The following is a 17,719-nucleotide window of genomic DNA, read 5'->3' as shown; positions in this document are numbered from 1 at the left end:
AAAAGTATCTGTGAAAGACAGATTATCTCCTGACAATACCCAGGAAGACACAACACCCAACTGCTGCTCGAACGTTCTGTGCATGATTATTTTATTTACTCTCCTCTTTTTTCATCTGAAGTGTTTTTTGAATAGGGACCAAACTCATGCGTTATTCACCAGGAGCATCTACTGGGAAACAGTCCCCGGCTGTGTGGAGAGGATTTACACATCAAACATATCCCTTACCTCCCCCAAACTCCCTCCCGCTAGCTCCATCATTCCTACCATCCGCAGAGAGTCTGTTCACATTTCTGTCCTCTCCCTACTTGCTTTTTTTGCACTTTCACCATGTGTAACAATTGAGAAAGTGTAGCAATGCACATGCTACACGCCCCCTAGGTGGCTTTCTGGGCCTGTCCATAACCAAGGCTGCAGGGCAGTGTTGTGGGGAGCCGGTTTATTGTAAGGTTTGCAGACGTCGATGCATGACCCTGGTGCTCCATGCTGCCATGCAGGAGAGCTCTCCCTGAGCGTGTAGTGATGGCTTGGCCAACCTGTGGTGGGCAGCTGTGAGGCCTCACCCAGCCCCAGAGTCGAATCAGTCTGCCTCGGGCCAGATGAGGCTGCTTCAACCAGCCAGCATCCACACACACTGCACACAGAATGTTCTCAAACTCTCCGAAGCAAGATGCTAAACAATGTATGAAATGGCATTTAATTAATTTGTTAATAATATATGTGAGATGGTCAGTCAAGATTACACTTGATAATCACCTTTGGGGGGGGATTGGGCTAAGGCACTATAAATATTACAGACTGCATAACATCAATATAGAGAGAGAGAAAAAAGGAAAAACATATATGCAGACCCAGTATATGCTGATGGTGGTGAGTTGCAAGCCCAGTGTGCAAACCATGGGGGTTGAATCCCAATCATCATTTAAATGAGAAAGCAGTGTTTTCTTTTATATAGTAAGCCTTTGCTCTCTCTGCGCTCTTTCTCTACATGTATCACAGGGGGATATATGACTATGAATGTCTTAATATGACATCGGAGCACTTTCTCAGTTTTCCTCCACTTGCTCATCTGATCCGTAAGTAGGTCAGTAGTGCATCCATGCTGAACATGGGACCTGTTGCCCTGAGGCCCATATAATGGAGGCATTCAGACATTCAGACATCGACAGAGAGAAAACCCAACATGTATTTTGACCTAAATCCTAAATACTCTCTCAGAACACACATACATACCTCGATTCACATCTAAACATAAACGGATAACAGAACATTCTAGGATTGATATGGCCGTTATGATATAAAGGACCTGCAAATTGTCAGGCCCACATCAGGCCCTAACACGTTGTACACGTTGATTTGTCTACCCGATTACTTTGAATATTGTTCTACTGGGAACCTTATGTAATCATTTAATTTATCAACAGTTCTCCTTATTTGACCTCTTTGAAGTGGTACAGATAATTATTATAAGAACAACTAATTTGGTCAGACAGAATAATATCTCTTCCTATCTCTCCTAAGCTGGCTGCTTTTAATGTGCTGTTTGGAGTAATTGTTACATATTTAGATCTAGTTGTTGGATAAGAGATCTAAACCAAAATAGGGAAAAAGAATAAACATTCAAACCGACCAATACTCAATAAATTGCCCTAACCCTAACACTTTACAGTTGAAAGGGTTCTTAAGTAGAAGTATTCAAGGTAACCAAAGAAAATCTGTAGCTTCATGCCTGTCTTTTTTTTCATCACTTAATGTCCAGCGGCTCAGTAAGAAAATGGTTTAAACCAAATTCATAAAACTCGGATCCAAACTGCTGATGACACTTCCTGCTAAATAAACTGCCCCGTTAATATACTCATCCACATATTTTCTTCACATGTTACCTGGGTTCAAATCATAGCAATTAAAATGTCAATTCTCCTCTGTCCCATGTCCTTGTACACACTAAATGGAACAATTACACTGGCGCACAGCAAGCAAACCAATTGCAGAGCACACACAAAGGGATTTTATTCAATTCAGCCCATCAACGCGTCGCCCAGTGTCTGTGTTCAACAGTTGGTAATTAAAACAGACCTTACCTTCAAAACCCTGTGAGGGGTTCACCGTCATCCTCTTCTCCATTCACCTTATTTTGTTATTGTCCAAAGCCAGTCCTAAACACAAGCCACCCAGAGGGGGTCAACATGAAAAATAAAATTAGCCTTTTATTTTCACTGGATTTTTTGATTATAGCACTCTGTGGGACGTTATTATAGGTCAAATAAATCCCAGCTCATGAATATGCTAATGTTTGAAACGTTCAAGCTGTAATGAAATTAAAATCCTAGGGACAATAACATGTGACTTTTCGGTGCGCATGTAAGGAGTGGGCCTCTTACACGTACACTATGGTGTCATTTAACATTTATTATTTATTTTAAATAATACAATAAATATTCTCCAAATGAACATTGGTGTTTGCAGAGAGTTACAATATCAGCATTCTCTCTCCACTTCACAATCGCTGGACATGACCTTTCAACTCATCTCTGGCAATGAAAAACGGTTGGTTTTCTGACCAATGAAAACCTTGGATGTAGATCATATCATACATATATATCTACAGATCTATATATATATTTATATATAGATCTATATATATATATACATATATATTTAACAACAACAAGAGAAAAAACTTTACAATTTCATGCATACAGATAGGTTTTAATGCTTCAAAAGACATACAAGAGTGGATGGCCACAGTAAACTTGAATTTATTGATAATAAAAACCAATATATCTTCTATCCTCTTTTCCTTTACACAGGTTTGACAAAACTGTGAAAAACAAACAAACAATCAACGGACAAACAAAAAAAAAAAGAAATTAAAACAACAAAAAAGTGGCAGCATCATTGCTGGTTTCGTAAATGTACAAAATTGTTTATTCTTCTTATTGAGAGAATCTTTTTAGAGATGTGTAAAATTTGGCATATTTCATCAAAATGAAAGAAATGGTCTACAAGAGTATTGAGTAATCTTAAAAGAAATGGTTCAAGTCACATATGTTAAGGTATGAAAAAATAGAGCAACAAATCAAATGCAAACTACATAAAAGCTGGTAAAGGTTCTGTGGTCGGCAGGTACTAGTGGTCACAAGCGTTACAGAGTGCATAGTTTAAAGGAAGATAATAAAACCAGAATAAGGGCAGAACAAAGTAGACCAAATAAGCAAGAAAAGAAGTACAGACACAAGCCTTCTCTCTGGCCACTCTGGATGCTGTTTGTACGTTAAACATAATGTATGCCTTGCAGCAAGATAGATCTTAACATAAAATGATGCGAAGAGCGTTTCCCCCCCGAGCTGCTTCCTAAACAACACGGTTTTCGACTATCATTGGTACGTAAAGCTTTTGTAAAAACACAAAACAGCCAAAAACAACAACAAATCTTTGGTGGAGGCGTTGAGGGTTGGTCAACAAACATTACCATGGCTACGTGCATTGGACACTGGGATAACATCATTTGGCCCTGTCACAATAGAATAGAAACCCGCCTCTCAACACAAGCAACAACACGGGGCTGTTTGATGTGCTTCACATGATCTTTAAGGCACCCCTTAACACGATGACAATAAAGGTAGAATCCCTTGTCCTGGAGCAATGATATGCAAAGCAGGTTGTGCCGTTTGAGAAGATTGAGTGTTTTTGATGTGCATGTGTGGTCCACCGAAGACAATCAATTTATCAATTAGCGTAGAAAGAGTGTGCCATGTGTGAGCCCCTGAACATAAATATCGACGCAGCGGAGATCTTCCTGGGTGTCAAGGTCAAAGGTCAAGAGACGATGGCGGAGGGAGCGACACCACTGTGTCTTTCATACAAACAACACAAACTAGAAAAATACATAGCACCACAGAAGAGAGGAAATAGCACCTAAGTTTTTGATTCTTTGTGTTTCCATTAAAATGTGACATTGTTTCCCATTGCATAGCTGGTAAGTATATGAGGAAGTAGAAAATAAAAGTAGCAACTGTTAACTTAATAGAGATCTCTTATTGCCATGTTTTTTTTGTTTAAAGCGGCCGCTAGAGGAATGTTTTGCCCTATGCAGATCAACTGAAATCAACTGTCACATAATATCACAAAGCTTGTTTTTCGTCTTTTATTTTCCATTCTGCTCTTAAATTACAACAAGGCGTGCTCCACATCTGCAATAATACACCATTTTCCATCTCAGTTTTCAATTTACAGGTCGAATATCTTTAAGTAGATTTATTTTCAGAAATTTAGATGTATTCCAATAGCCATCGTCCCCTACCCCCCAACGAAGATGGTCACATGCATGCTTTGAACCCAGAACCAATAAACATCAACAGGAAAGAAAAAAATATACAGAATGTACTTACAACATAAAAATTATTTTATATATATTTATATATTTATATATAAGCTCCATTCGTGAGAATGGGAAGACAATTATGCACAAACAAAGCTCCCAAAGTGAATGATGAGACAATCCAAACAAAAGGAAGAGAAAGAGAAAGAAGAGATTAGGGGAAAACACAAAAGTTCAGAAAGTAAAATCAAGAAAGTCAAGCCAAATTAGATAAGAGTTTATCGCCAATACTGCAGCCTTCTGAGCGGGCCGCCGTTCTTAGGGTCGCCTTTCACCTTTCGGTGGCATGAAGTGGGCTTTCGGTTTGGCCGTGCGTGCATGTGGGCAGGGGGGGACGAGGTTGGTGGGATTCATCCAGTTTCAAAACGTGCATGTGATGGAGAACAAAGGCACCGAGAGGATTCAAGGTCGATATTTTACTAAATCTCCTCCTATAAAGATTTGTCGTTATCCTCGTGTACATTTTTGTTGCGCTCGCTTTTGGGGAAAAAAGTTGCCGTTTTTTTTACAAATATAAATTGTCCTGTTACTTTCAATGATTTTGTTAAAAAACAAAAATATGCTTTTTCTTCCCTCCTCCACTTGTTCAGTAAAGTCTTAGCCCATGAAACAGACGGGGCCGACCTCGAAGCCGAACTTCTGAGCTGACCCGCCAAAGTCGTTGAACATGATGTCAACAAATGGCACCTGTTCCACCTTTGGTGTGTTGATCTCAAGTATTGTCTTTTCGTAGCCCTTTTTCAGCTGTGGGGAAGAGGACAGTAGAGAAAATGTTTTTATTAAATTGGAGTTACTACAAAAAGATTCAAACACTGTGTGTTGTGTTGATATATATATCAGAAAGACAAGATTAGTCAAATGCTTATTATATTTTTCAGATTATTGGTGGAACATTTGTATGCAACCCATAAGACCAAACCGCGACTTCAAAGAGAAAGCGTTGTTGTTCCACTCACCGCACAGCCGTCCACGATGGCCCGGATGTAGGGGTTGTTGTCGTAGGACATCTCCTCATCGTTGGAGCCCAGGAAGCGGATGGCCTTGTCGTAGTTGTCCGCGCCCTGGTCGTGCCAGGCCACCGACTGGAAGCAGTTGTAGGTCATGTTCTGCCGGGCGGCGGCGCTCAGCAGCCGCAGGAAGGTCATCTGGACCACGCCCACAGGGTTGCCCTCCGCGTCCACGTAGGACAGCTACGGGGAAGACACCAAGAGGAAGACCCGATGAGTCCGGCACTATGAGGCACGGCGGTCCATAAGGACGGTTGTCGCAAAAACTCAACTTTCTTTTTGTCTAAAATATTATCGCATTTGGCTAACTAGTTCTTAGGCCCTGATCAGAGGTGATTATGAACTAATTAGCGACAAAGAGTTTGTAAACTGAAAACTCGGGAAAGGACAGTATATTTCACTGATCTTACAGTCAATAGATAAATCCCAACAGAGCCCCAGAGATACAAGAAATCTGAGGCTCTATTGTCTCCCAGTATGAGAAACGGCTCCTTCGGCGGTGTGACGATAAAGTACATCGGAAGTTCGTACCACCTCTTGTACTAGTAGAAAATACTTGAATAAATTCACCTAATGTCTTTGATGTTTAAACTATGATACCAATTAGAAACCTGTAAGCACATCCAAATATTTAGTGTATTTGGCACCACCTCGGTCCGAAAAATAGCACAACCGCGTTCCTAAAATCTAAAATGACTTTGTATAATTCTCTATTTGCTGCAGGGACTCCTGGACTCGCTGAGTCCGTGTTATCCGATACCAACCAGGAGGAATCCAGAAGCTCCGCAGGCCCATCTTCTTCTGGGAGGCACACAGGACTCACTAGCCGTGGTGCACATGCAAAGCATCCATGCCATGCAGCTGAGCAGAGACCCCGCTTCCAGGAAATCTCCCTCAGTATCCCAGGGGAGGCTTGTGTACCCTGGAGGCACTTGCCTCAAGCCTCCGGTTCCACCGCCCCCCCGCATGCACACACACCCACTCGCATACAAATCACACTTCAAAATTGGATTGTGACAAAACTTTTTTCAACTTTTCTTTCCCCCCCAAGTCTTGGGGGTCTTGAGGCCAATTCCTTTTCTTTCATAAATACCGACTTACATTCTGATTAACAACCTTAGAAAACCGGGATGGGAATCCGATTTTTTGTTGTCACCAGAACCATCGCATCGCATCGATGCAAAACATCGCCATGGCAACTTTACCTCTTGATCATCACAGCCGTATGTCACCAGCAGCCGAGTTCCCAGAAGCTCTTCAGCGGTGACGGAGAGCCTGACCTTCCTGCCTCTCTAGCCCACTCCCACAGAATGTGTGAGTGGTGTGTGACTGTGTGTGTGAGGGTGTGTACGATGTACGTGTGAGTGGTACTATCTGCCAGAACTGTCTGATCCCCCCCCCCAATTTGGGAATCAGTTTTCAAAAGGCTTTTAAACATAGAGCCGATCAGCTCACCGCTAGCCTGTGATGTTTGAGTGCCGTCGGCGACGAAACGGCGACAAAGGCAAGTCAGAGGCTCTCCATCACATCCAGGCAATGCTCTCATAACACTCGGGAGGAAAGAGACTTGACATTTAAAAACACACCTACCCCTTTTCTGGAGCGAATGTTCAAAGACGTCAAGCCGGCAATAACAATAATAAAAATGTTGTTGTGCTTCCGTGTCGGAGAGCATCCCCCTTTTATCCGCCTCAGGACTGTGTGAGTGCAGCGTGCTCTTCAGCACTGCTCCGCAAGCATCATCCACATGCAAGTTGTCCCCCGCACGACATCCACACTCATACCTTCACCCCCCACATTCTCTGGTTAGGGTCGTCATCCGACAAAACACCAAAAGCATGCAGGGCCTGGAGCCCATGGAGGTCTAGCTGGAGTCAGCCAGGCCTCCAGGGCGGTCGGGCCACGGGCCACTTACCATAGTACCGCGCTTGTAGCGACTAAACCAAGAGCCCGGCGTGTCCTTGGGCCATTTTGCCATTTTGCTCTGCAACAAATACGACGAGAGACGTTCAGGGCAGGGGAGGGGACTGGGGTCAGGGGGAAATCCGGCTTACCAGTTTCCCACGTTTGTATTCACTGAACCAGGACCCAGCGACCTCCTTGGCCCAGGACGTAAGTCTAGTCTGAGAACATGATGCAACGGGGTAGGAAGAGGAAGGCACAAGAACAGCAGTGTTAACGGGGAGGAGGACTCACACCAACGCACGCGCACACAGATGCACCGTCACCAAAGGTGACTAGGCATGGAACACACACGGCCACACATACCTTACACATACACACACATATATATGCACACAGACATAAATGCACAAACACACTCACATATCATATACTCACAAATACACACACACATAGCTACATTATGCACATACCTTCACCTAGACTTGTGAAGAGACACACACAACCACACACACAGACACAGACACACACACACGCACGCGCACACTTTTTCACAGCTCACTCCTCTGTCCTTTGAAGGATCTTCGGGACCTGAAAGAGTGAGGTGGCGGGCTGTGTGTGAGGCCAGATCTTAAGAAGGTCATTACGCCACTTTGTACTGGATAAACATTAGCCTGGGGAGAACGGCAGCTAAAAGATGTATGAGAGCAGAGTGAATAATGAAGGGACGATCGTTTTGCATCGGGCTCTTCCTGCTGTGGTTAATAATGGATAGGGGCTTGGCGCCTCTGCTCTTTCTGTTCCATTTAACACATTTTACAAGGTGTGGGACGGTGGTTCAGCACGCCACAACATTAACAGCTTAAGCCGGGACGACTGGCCAATTCCCAGAAGGTTTCCAATGAGGAATTTAACGAGACTCAGGAAAGCCAGGGACTGCTTCACGCTGGTGGGAAACATACACATTAGACACATGCTGTTTGGAAGGTTACCTCGGTAGACCCAGGATTCAACACAACCAGCCACACAGGCGGGGTATGCATTCCTAATGTACAAATCCAAAATATAGAAATGTGTTCATAAATATAGTGTGCGTGTGTGTGCATGTGTTTGTGTGCGTGTATGTGTGAGTGTGTGTGTTTGTGGTGTGTGATTTCTGCTCTCTGCAGTGCATTAAAAATGGATGGGGTGGATACGAGCAGAAAGCAACAGGCTCTGTGCATGCCTTGATTTGCTTCCGAGTGCGTCGGCGTAATTACCGGGTGTCGTTTGAGCCTCGCGCGGCGCAGGCTTTCATTTCGGCTCCGTGCATGCCTTCAAACGAACGCCTCGCACCCCGCCCACCTGCACTCCCCATCCCAGTCCCTGGCGCTCTTTTGGCTATAAAAGGTCTGCTCTGTGCTCCTCTCAGCACACCCCTGCTCCTCTGGGCCTTGGCGTTGGGGGCGAGATCGTTAAAAATGGCAGCAGAACCAGCCTCTATCACGTCATGAACAATGTCTCAAATACTCAACGACCAGGCTCGGATCGGGAGTGGCTTCATTACCTCTTCGCTCTCCCTCCCTCCCATGCCTGCCCCCGCCCCGGGTGTAACAAACCCGGGCCGTTCCCCTGCTGGCGGTCCCCTTGCCTGTGGTTTTGAACAGCGGGATAAATTTAGGGGGCCCCTCTCGACGCTTCACCTGTAGGACGGCAGGAGACGACGCAAAGGAGGAGAGTATTCTAGTCGAGGCTTCATGTGTGTGTGTGTGTGTCTGTGTCGATGTGTCTGTGTGTGTGCCCGTGTGTTCAGCCTGTGGCTAATGGTACTTTAAATACACAACGGGGCTCAGACGTGTTGGCTAAGTGACAGGAGCCCTCAAGAAGCCGGGCGGCTGCACACTCCCGGGGCGATTCGAGAGATCCTTGAATCATCGTCTGCATCATCATCATCACCATCATCATCGTTATCTTCATCCTCCTCCTCCTAATCTCGGTCATACACGGACGCCACATCACTTCACCCAGGCTATTTACGTGGCTACATGAGTACCTAGAGCAGCCTCACGCCGCTCTGAGCCTGTTATTAGCCATCAGCGTCAGCATCCTTGTCTTCCTTGAGATTCGGAACCTCTACTCAAACGTCTAGCAGGTGCTCTCAGACACAAGAGGAGATGCCGTTACATTCTCTTATCCAGAGATGAATGATCTATTGTTTCCGACCGCCAATCACACATTTAACCTGACGCCCGGTCGTTGTGTCTTCGTGCCGTTCTTATCGCCAAGGCGTAGCCGGTGTCCACCGGTGTGTGTGTCATCACCCCCCGCCTGACCGCATCGGGGTGGCTGGCATGGGTGTGATGGTGAGCCAGTGGCCGAATTGATGCTGAGGGGCGCATGTGAGCCGTGGAATCACTTACCCCTTCAGACTTCTTATCGGGGAAGATGCAGCTCTCGCCTCCCGCGGTGAAGTTGCAGTAAACCTTGAAAGAGTCCCGAGAGCATCCCTGGTTGGGATCGATCCAGTACGCGCCTGGTCGGGGAGAGAGAGGGACAGAGAGGGAGAGAGAGCAAGGGAGAGAGAGTGAGAGAGAGAGAGAGAGAGAGAGAGAGAGAGAGAGAGAGAGAGAGAGAGAGAGAGAGAGAGAGAGAGAGAGAGAGAGAGAGAGAGAGAGAGAGTAGGGGAAAGAAAGGGCGAGAGAAAGCCATAACAAAAACAAACAATGAGCGGGGGGTAAACCGTGCACAACTGACGGTATGCTCGTTATCGCCGGCCCTTTGTGCAGCCGGTCGGCCCTTCTCGGGGTCGTCGCGTGGTAAATACCATCAGGGAAGTCGGGGTGGCAGAGCTGCAAGTCCTTGCAGGTCCGGGCGGGGTTGGCCTGGGTGCCCAGCGGGTGCTTCATCTGCTCGATCTCCAGCTTCAGTGAGTTGAGGGAGCCGAAGATCTCCTCCATGCCGTCGTCGTAGTCCTTGTAGTTGGCGTCGGCGGCGGGCGCGTCGTCCTGCATCTGGCTGGCGTCGATGTTGCGGCGGGAGCGGCCCTTCATGGGCGCGTGCATGGGCATCGGGTGGATGACGTCGCCAGGGGGGCCCTGCGGGGGAGCAGAGGGGTGTTTAGAGCAGGGGCTCTGAACCGGCGACCCGCTCCAAATTGCTCAGCCTTGCTCGGGTCGCGGGGCGCATTCAAAACCCTAATCTTTAATTCATGTTTCAATGGCCGACTGTTTTATTGAGTTCTGCCCCAATTGTTGCAGCATTTTGTTGGCTCCATGTTTTTAACAGAACATGAAGGCACTGTTGATGACGGCAATATTGGTGAATACATTATTTTATTTTGAGCTGTGAGTTACTGACTAGCAACACAGGTCGGGCCTGAGGCTAGACCACTCCACACCTCCACACTCAACACCAATCCACTGATTTAGAGGGTTTAAGATTAGCTGCAGAGCCTTTCCTCTCTCTTCGTCCTCGCGCTCTCTCTCTCTCTCTCTCTCTCTCTCTCCCACTCTCTCTCTATCATAACACCTCCCGTACCTACAGCTCTTTTCCAGTGACAGTGACAAGGTGTTAGATTGACTTACAGGAGAGCCAGGGGGTCCAGGAACTCCAGATTCTCCCTTAGGACCGGTTTGTCCCTATGAAACAAGAAAACAACAGGATCAGCGTGAATGACATCACCTCCGCATCTCATGACATGCTCTACCGACTCCTTGGCCGATTCCCCGACTGACTTTGAAATGGTTTCAGAAAGGTTCCTGGATACTTACGGATGATCCCTTGGCTCCTTTAGGACCAGGAGAACCCTAGAACAACAAAGAACATGTCATCAGTCACTCATCACTTGCTTACACACTGTGTTCAACATGCGTCTCCATATGAAGCTGGAGGTCAACATGAAGGTATCCTTACTGGTACTCCTGGAGGTCCGAGGGGACCCAGTGGACCAGAAGGACCAGAGATACCCTGGAGAGGAGAAGAGAGGCATTTAGCTACATGAATACACGTTATAATAAGGGAACCTTCATTAACAGTTCATAACATGAGTGGAATGATAAGTTGGTGACTCTTTCTTTGGATTAACAAAATGGCTGACGTCCATGAGTCACCAGGCCCCGGACTGTCCGGCCCCTGGTCCTGCTGAACCCACTCACGTTGTCTCCCTTAGGACCCGAGGCTCCCTGGGGTCCGGGCAGACCTCGGTCGCCCTTCTCCCCCTGTTCTCCCGGAGGTCCGATAAGGCCAATGAGACCGGGGTGACCCTGAGGACGAGGACAGAACAAACACAAACAACCCGGTCAATCCAGCACCAGGGAATTCAATACAGTCCCATTCCTCACACACCATACACACACACACACACACACATTACGGAATATTATTTATCCATCTGTCACCTCGGCGGCTGAATCATGATGCTAATGATGCAGTGGCGTGAACAACCACCCGAATCATCACATTAATTATGTATTGTTATTGATTTAGCCCAGCGTGTCGAAGCAGAACGCCATCAGATGGGGGATTTAAAAGAATAAGATGCAAACGGCGGCGTACCTTCTCTCCTTTGATACCGGAGTCTCCTTTGAGGCCGGGCAGCCCAGGGGGACCCTACACGAGAGAACAGAGACAAACGTTAGCACTGAGAAGACGACAATGGGGTGGAGGAGAAACGATGCCTCAGATTTAGTATCGGCCGCCATTTTGATTACCATAGGCCCGGAAGGTCCGTCAGGTCCAGGGGATCCTGGGAACCCTTGCTCTCCCTGTTCAGAAACACACATTACACGTTACAACACATGTTCACATACAACAGATAGACACAGGGCCATTAGATCCACAACACATTCAGGGGAGATGGTTCAGTTATTACGATTTAATAAACTGTAAACTTACAACTGGACCAGGGATGCCGCGCAGACCCTCAGAACCTGGCTTGCCAGGAGATCCCTGCGCTCCGACCGGACCGGTCTTTCCTTGGGGACCTTCCAAACCAGACTCGCCCTTTGGAGAGGAGAAGGATTGAGATGGATTGAGTGACGGCCGGCTCCACACTGGGGCTGCTCAACAGAGCGATGCATTGCGGTAGTGCTTATAGAATACAGCCAGTGAGCTGTGGTCGATTTATACCTTGGCTCCCTTCTCCCCCTGTCTTCCTTCAGGTCCAGCTACACCGTGGGGTCCCTGGTTGTGTAAAAGGAGACGAGGCAAAAAGGTCAATACACACAAACACACATTCACACTTACCCAGGAATTGATTAGTTGTAATGATCTACAAATCCACACTTACTCTCTTTCCTGGTGGACCGGAGGGTCCAGATTCTCCAGTAGGTCCAGGGGAACCCTAGTGGTGAAATAAAACATTATTAGAACAATAATTAGAACACTACATAATAACACTATTACTAAATTACTATATTCTAAAACTATTCTAACACTAGTGTAACACATTCTAGTAAGAGTAGCAGTAGTATTAGCAGCATAATTATTATTATTAGTGGTTGTAGTAGTAGTCATACTATTATTATTAGTAGTAGTAGTAGTAATACTAATACTATAAGAGTAGAACTGAAGTGCAGATGGGTAGTAAAGAGACTAATAATGTATTTCTTGGTCTGTTTGTCAGAAGACTACTCACAGGTTGACCAGCCTCTCCGTCGTCTCCCTTGTCACCCGCAGGACCGTCTAAACCCTGGAACCACAAGAACACCCGTTTGTTAACAACAAAAACCAAACAAAATAGGGCTTAATGGTATGAAACAAACAAAGTCCCACACCTAATTGAGCGACAGCAAGCACGTCATTCATGTTCAAATTCCAATTCCCGTGAGATATATTTCATTAATACTTCATTAAAACTCCAAGAGGTAATGAAGCCTGTTGGCGCTCTTTTCTAATTACACCGTTCATCATCCTTGGAGATTACAGAGATGTGTAAAGACGTGTATACCAACACGTAGTTACGGCCAAAGAAATCCATGAGTGCAAATTATACCGGAATGATGAGTTTTTGGATGGGTATGCATTCAGAATTTCAAAGAGCTTTTCGCCTGCTACCTCATCCACACATTTTACCTCATTATAAACAGACTGTGTTTACTTACAGCTGGACCAGTCTCTCCAGGTGGTCCCGGATCACCAGGGAAACCACTAGGACCCTTAAAGAGAAGGAACAGTATGTTAAAGACATTTCCCCACAGCGACTCAAAGCACACATAATTGTGAAGAATCTGCAGCACATATTTCAGTGCTGCATGAACTGCGAATGACAGGAAGATGAGGGGGAACATACAGGGCTGCCTTTGGGACCATCATCTCCGGGGGGTCCTTTAGGACCGGGGGGTCCGGCGGTACCGGCAGGCCCACCTTCTCCCTTCTCTCCACGCTCTCCTCTTGGACCCTGTGGTAATCAACGTTTTAATTAGCGCTGCTTAATGAGCTGGTGAACACAAGCTCAGGATGATATCTCACACGGAGGACCGGTGAACAGACAAGAAGTCTAAACTCTGTATCTAACTTGTTGAGGATAAAAGGGATTATACTTGATTAAAAGTTATGACATCTAAGATTATCTTAATGATTACAAAAATGTATTATTATAGTTATCGTATAATTAATTATTCTGGGTAATTTGATCAAACTATTCACTCAAATAGCATCATCATTTATCTTTACCTTTACCAAATGAACCTTTAACAGCTTCAATAGGGTATTAATATCGAGTAATAATAAAATTGAATATTAGATAACATTTACTCACTTACTCAAAGGAGATGAGACGATGATAATAATATCGAATATAAGATAACATTTACTCACTCACTCATAGGAGATGAGACGATAATACTATTGAATATTAGATAACATTTAATCACTCACTCATAGGAGATGAGACGATAATACTATTGAATATTAGATAACATTTACTCACTCACTCATAGGAGTTGAGACGATGATAATAATGATAGTAAGTATAAGATGACACCACTCACCGGTGGGCCCACTTCACCCTGCAGACCGGGGGTCCCGGTCTCTCCAGAGTCTCCCTGTGAGGACAGACACACAGGTGGACTGAGGACACATGGCACTGACACAAAGTGCATTTACACACCGCCTGCACCACTCAGCAACACAACGCTTCCCAAAACGTGGAACGCACAACGCCCTTGGACACCCTGTGGGGGATAAAACAGAAAAGGGCTGGGACAAAGGATATCAATCCATCACGGCTGCCGGGGGTACAGTGTGCGGAACGGGGCGCTGACCCGGAGTCTACCCGAACCCTCCTGCACTCATTTCCCCCCACTTTCCCCCCGGTTCCATCGGACACGGGAACAGTTTAGTTGCCCTCGCACCCGGCGCCACCATTACTCACTGTCAGTCAGCACGACCCGCTGCCGCTGGGAGGAGGACGGGATGGGCCCCTGCTACTGCCAGGGAACGTATTAACACGTCTCATCTGGGAGACAGCTCCACCACATCCTCTCAGAAACACTTCCCCGCTCCAGCCCAACCCCCCCCAGCTTAGCTGTGCTTTTGATAACAATATCTAGAAAGCGTCCGTAATCTAGATGCCTAACGATAGTCTCTATTAATGTCTGGCCCTTCCTCCCGAAACCGCTTTTGTTTTGGTGACGGCGCCCGAGACAGTTGGCCTGCCTGGTAATAGCATTGTAATCTATCTGTCTTAAGGGGATCTTGGACAGCTTGTTATGGAGTATTGTCCCTTCAAGAAGACAAAACAAGAGTCTGTCTAGTGTTCACTCAATGCCCAATCACAAACCAGGCTCAACTATTGCCAGCAGGGACCCAGCGGTGTGTATTCAACCGCAGCTGTCAGAGGGAGGGCCTTGGTGGAGGGATCATTGGGCAGTATGCCGGTTGTCTAGGCACAGGGCATGGGAACAGAAAAAGCCTTTGCCAATAGACTGTGTGCTTCCATCCACACAGAGCATTTGACCAAGGCCGTCCTCAAGTGAGGTTTTCAAGGACCAAAGGTGATTCTATGGCGATATGAGATTCAACGTTTTAAAATCGCGTCACACCACTGTCACAAAGACGGCTGACGAGCAGTGCAAATACACACTGGCAAGGCACAGGGCTGACATGTAGTGAGAAGCCTGAGGACAAACCGCGGTGTGGGGACGTTTTAAAAGACACATACTTAATAATAGATTCACTAGCATCTTGAACACCGTGCCTTTGAGTATTCATTCATTGACTCACACTCTGCAGACACACAGAGCCCAGACACAGCACACTGCTGCAGAGCAGGATGCTGCTACACCCTGACAGCTGAGCATCTGTCACTCTGCGTACCCTGAGAATGATCCCGTCCCGTTTAATGTGGAATCATATGGGTTACCTTATCAAATATTAACGCCCCTCAAACGCTTTGCAAAGAGGAGGCCGTCACGATTGTTCCACCGTCACTGACGTGAGCTGACAATTAGTCAAACACGTTCTCTTAACTGGTGGCACCCGTTTAATTGAACGTAGATGAAAACTGTCACCTTTCACATGTTTGCACGCTTTATGGTCGATCAATTTCAACAAGGACAACCTAAAGACTCTCTATTACCAAGCACAAATGCTTAACTTACAAGAGGTTTATCCAACGTTAACAATGAAGTGATGGCAATAAAATCGGTGAAATGTTTGTTTTCGTACCTTCTCTCCCACAGATCCAGGGTTTCCGATGCCACCGGGGGGTCCTTGAGAGCCATCGGCTCCTGAGGGCCCTGATGGGCCTCTGGGGCCAGGAGGGCCTGGGGGTCCCTACAAGGCAGAAAGAAACCCAGAGTTACTCCTATGTGTGAACGGTGTTATAGGCTGCTCATCAACAGACCGTGTCTCAAACACGCAAACACTTGAAATAGGGAGATGAATGGCAACATTCATAAAATCGTTACATCTAAACTGTTCTTCATTGGGGTCTTACCATCTGTCCGACATCTCCAGTTTCTCCTTTCTCGCCTGGGGGTCCGGGCAAGCCCTGAAATACAGAGAGAAAAAAATGTTAAAAGAATGACTGAATCAAATTGAATCTAAATCGCCGTTGAGTCGTATGTGTTGTGTTGTCCCCGTCCACGTCCTCACCTGCAGACCGACTGGGCCGGGGGGGCCGGGGAATCCTCGGGACCCTTCGTCTCCCTTCTGTCCGAAGAGACCCTGCTGACCTCTGGGACCTGGCTCTCCATCCGCACCCTGGACAACAGCAGTGGGGTCACAGACACGGTGAGGCGGGAACCGACCGACCCTTCAATACTAGGGTCTGACCTCGACAAAGAACACGAGACGTAAGCGACGTCCCGACACGATATAAGCACTTACAGCAGGACCGGGGGCTCCGACTGGTCCTTGGGGTCCTGTAGGTCCTGGCGGACCCTGCAATCCACCAAGAGAAGACAGGTATTTAATGAAGGATGGGATCAACTAACTGCATGTAAAGGACGCAGCCATTTTTTAATGATAACTTTAAGGGCCATTAATGTTCCTTGAACCCGTGGTACCGTGATGATGGAGAGTTACTCACGTGTTCCCCTTTGTCCCCCTTGCCTCCCTTCTGGCCGGGCTCTCCGAGTTCTCCCTGGTGAATCAAACAGTGACAGTGTCAAACGGAAGCACTCCCACTCACACGGTGCAAACTGACAGCACATCACCATGACTCATAGACCGCTCTGCCTTACGTAACAGGATCTATCCCGCTAAGGCGCCACGGCGGCTATGGTCGCCCGTATAGTGTCCGATAATATATACGCGATCCGACTGGTATGTGTAAGTGACATCTGTCGGTGCATCATTTGAATTGTCATCCTCATAAAAAAAATGATGGACAAGACATATTTTATCACAAGCCTTGTATCCGCCGACCTGCTACGCATTATGACAATTCTGCATCCTCACTCATCCCTGCAAATTCCGGATGCAATTGCAGAGAGCAACCTGATTGTGTTCAGCCAAATTGAACCTGGGAGGAGGTAGAGGAGGAGGAGAAAGAGGAGGAGGTGTGCAATAGGTACTGGCTGTGCAGACACACTAATAAAAAAGCCAGTTAACAGAGGCAGTGAAGGTGTGAAGCACTCTGCGTGGACATGACTGGTAATGAGAGTGCATTGGGATGTGTAGAATGCTGCCTTATCAGATTTAGACATGTTTTTTTAGGGCAAAGACACTCTCTACTAGTCTGTGTCGCTGCAGGGAGTATACTAAAGACATCGAGGAAACGGGGAAGGTCACAAATGAAATACATTTTGAGTTGTCCTTATCCTTAAAGCTATCCTTAGAGTTGATCTCCCTGTAAATGTTCCCAAAAGGGCGAGGGTGATGTGAATAGTTTCTCTGCTCCTCTATAATCTCTTTTTAATATAATGCAGCTATGGCCCACACCTCCCCTTGAAAGAGGGTTAAACAAATTTCACTTAACAGATTCACAAATGCATTTACCCTTTCA

At 46.4% G+C, this 17,719-nt stretch overlaps 1 protein-coding gene across 2 annotated transcripts in view; it reads right to left on the bottom strand.

The window, feature by feature from the left end:
• Positions 1-3,939: 3,939 nt before the first annotated feature.
• col5a1 (procollagen, type V, alpha 1) overlaps positions 3,940-17,719 on the bottom strand; it is a 71,199-nt gene continuing 57,419 nt past the window's right edge. Inside the window, exons 44-66 of one of the 2 annotated variants that reach the window (XM_056589252.1) lie at positions 16,802-16,855; positions 16,600-16,653; positions 16,366-16,473; positions 16,208-16,261; positions 15,937-16,044; positions 14,259-14,312; positions 13,559-13,666; positions 13,371-13,424; positions 12,905-12,958; positions 12,557-12,610; positions 12,397-12,450; positions 12,163-12,270; positions 11,979-12,032; positions 11,824-11,877; positions 11,424-11,531; positions 11,182-11,235; positions 11,040-11,075; positions 10,854-10,907; positions 10,094-10,364; positions 9,690-9,802; positions 7,443-7,511; positions 5,338-5,571; positions 3,940-5,125 (exon numbers count right to left, since the gene is read on the bottom strand). In XM_056589252.1, the coding sequence (XP_056445227.1) occupies positions 4,979-5,125; positions 5,338-5,571; positions 7,443-7,511; positions 9,690-9,802; positions 10,094-10,364; positions 10,854-10,907; positions 11,040-11,075; positions 11,182-11,235; positions 11,424-11,531; positions 11,824-11,877; positions 11,979-12,032; positions 12,163-12,270; positions 12,397-12,450; positions 12,557-12,610; positions 12,905-12,958; positions 13,371-13,424; positions 13,559-13,666; positions 14,259-14,312; positions 15,937-16,044; positions 16,208-16,261; positions 16,366-16,473; positions 16,600-16,653; positions 16,802-16,855 (2,058 nt within the window). In that variant the 3' untranslated portion in view covers positions 3,940-4,978. Of the gene's footprint in view, positions 5,126-5,337; positions 5,572-7,303; positions 7,373-7,442; positions 7,512-9,689; positions 9,803-10,093; positions 10,365-10,853; positions 10,908-11,039; positions 11,076-11,181; positions 11,236-11,423; positions 11,532-11,823; positions 11,878-11,978; positions 12,033-12,162; positions 12,271-12,396; positions 12,451-12,556; positions 12,611-12,904; positions 12,959-13,370; positions 13,425-13,558; positions 13,667-14,258; positions 14,313-15,936; positions 16,045-16,207; positions 16,262-16,365; positions 16,474-16,599; positions 16,654-16,801; positions 16,856-17,719 lie in introns of both variants that reach the window. The other variant, XM_056589253.1, reaches the window with a different exon arrangement.

The sequence above is a fragment of the Gadus chalcogrammus genome, chromosome 4 (assembly GCF_026213295.1).
Source record: "Gadus chalcogrammus isolate NIFS_2021 chromosome 4, NIFS_Gcha_1.0, whole genome shotgun sequence".
NCBI lineage: Eukaryota > Metazoa > Chordata > Actinopteri > Gadiformes > Gadidae > Gadus > Gadus chalcogrammus.
The sequence above is the reverse complement of the archived record's forward strand: the minus strand, read 5'-3'. Positions and strand labels throughout refer to the sequence as shown.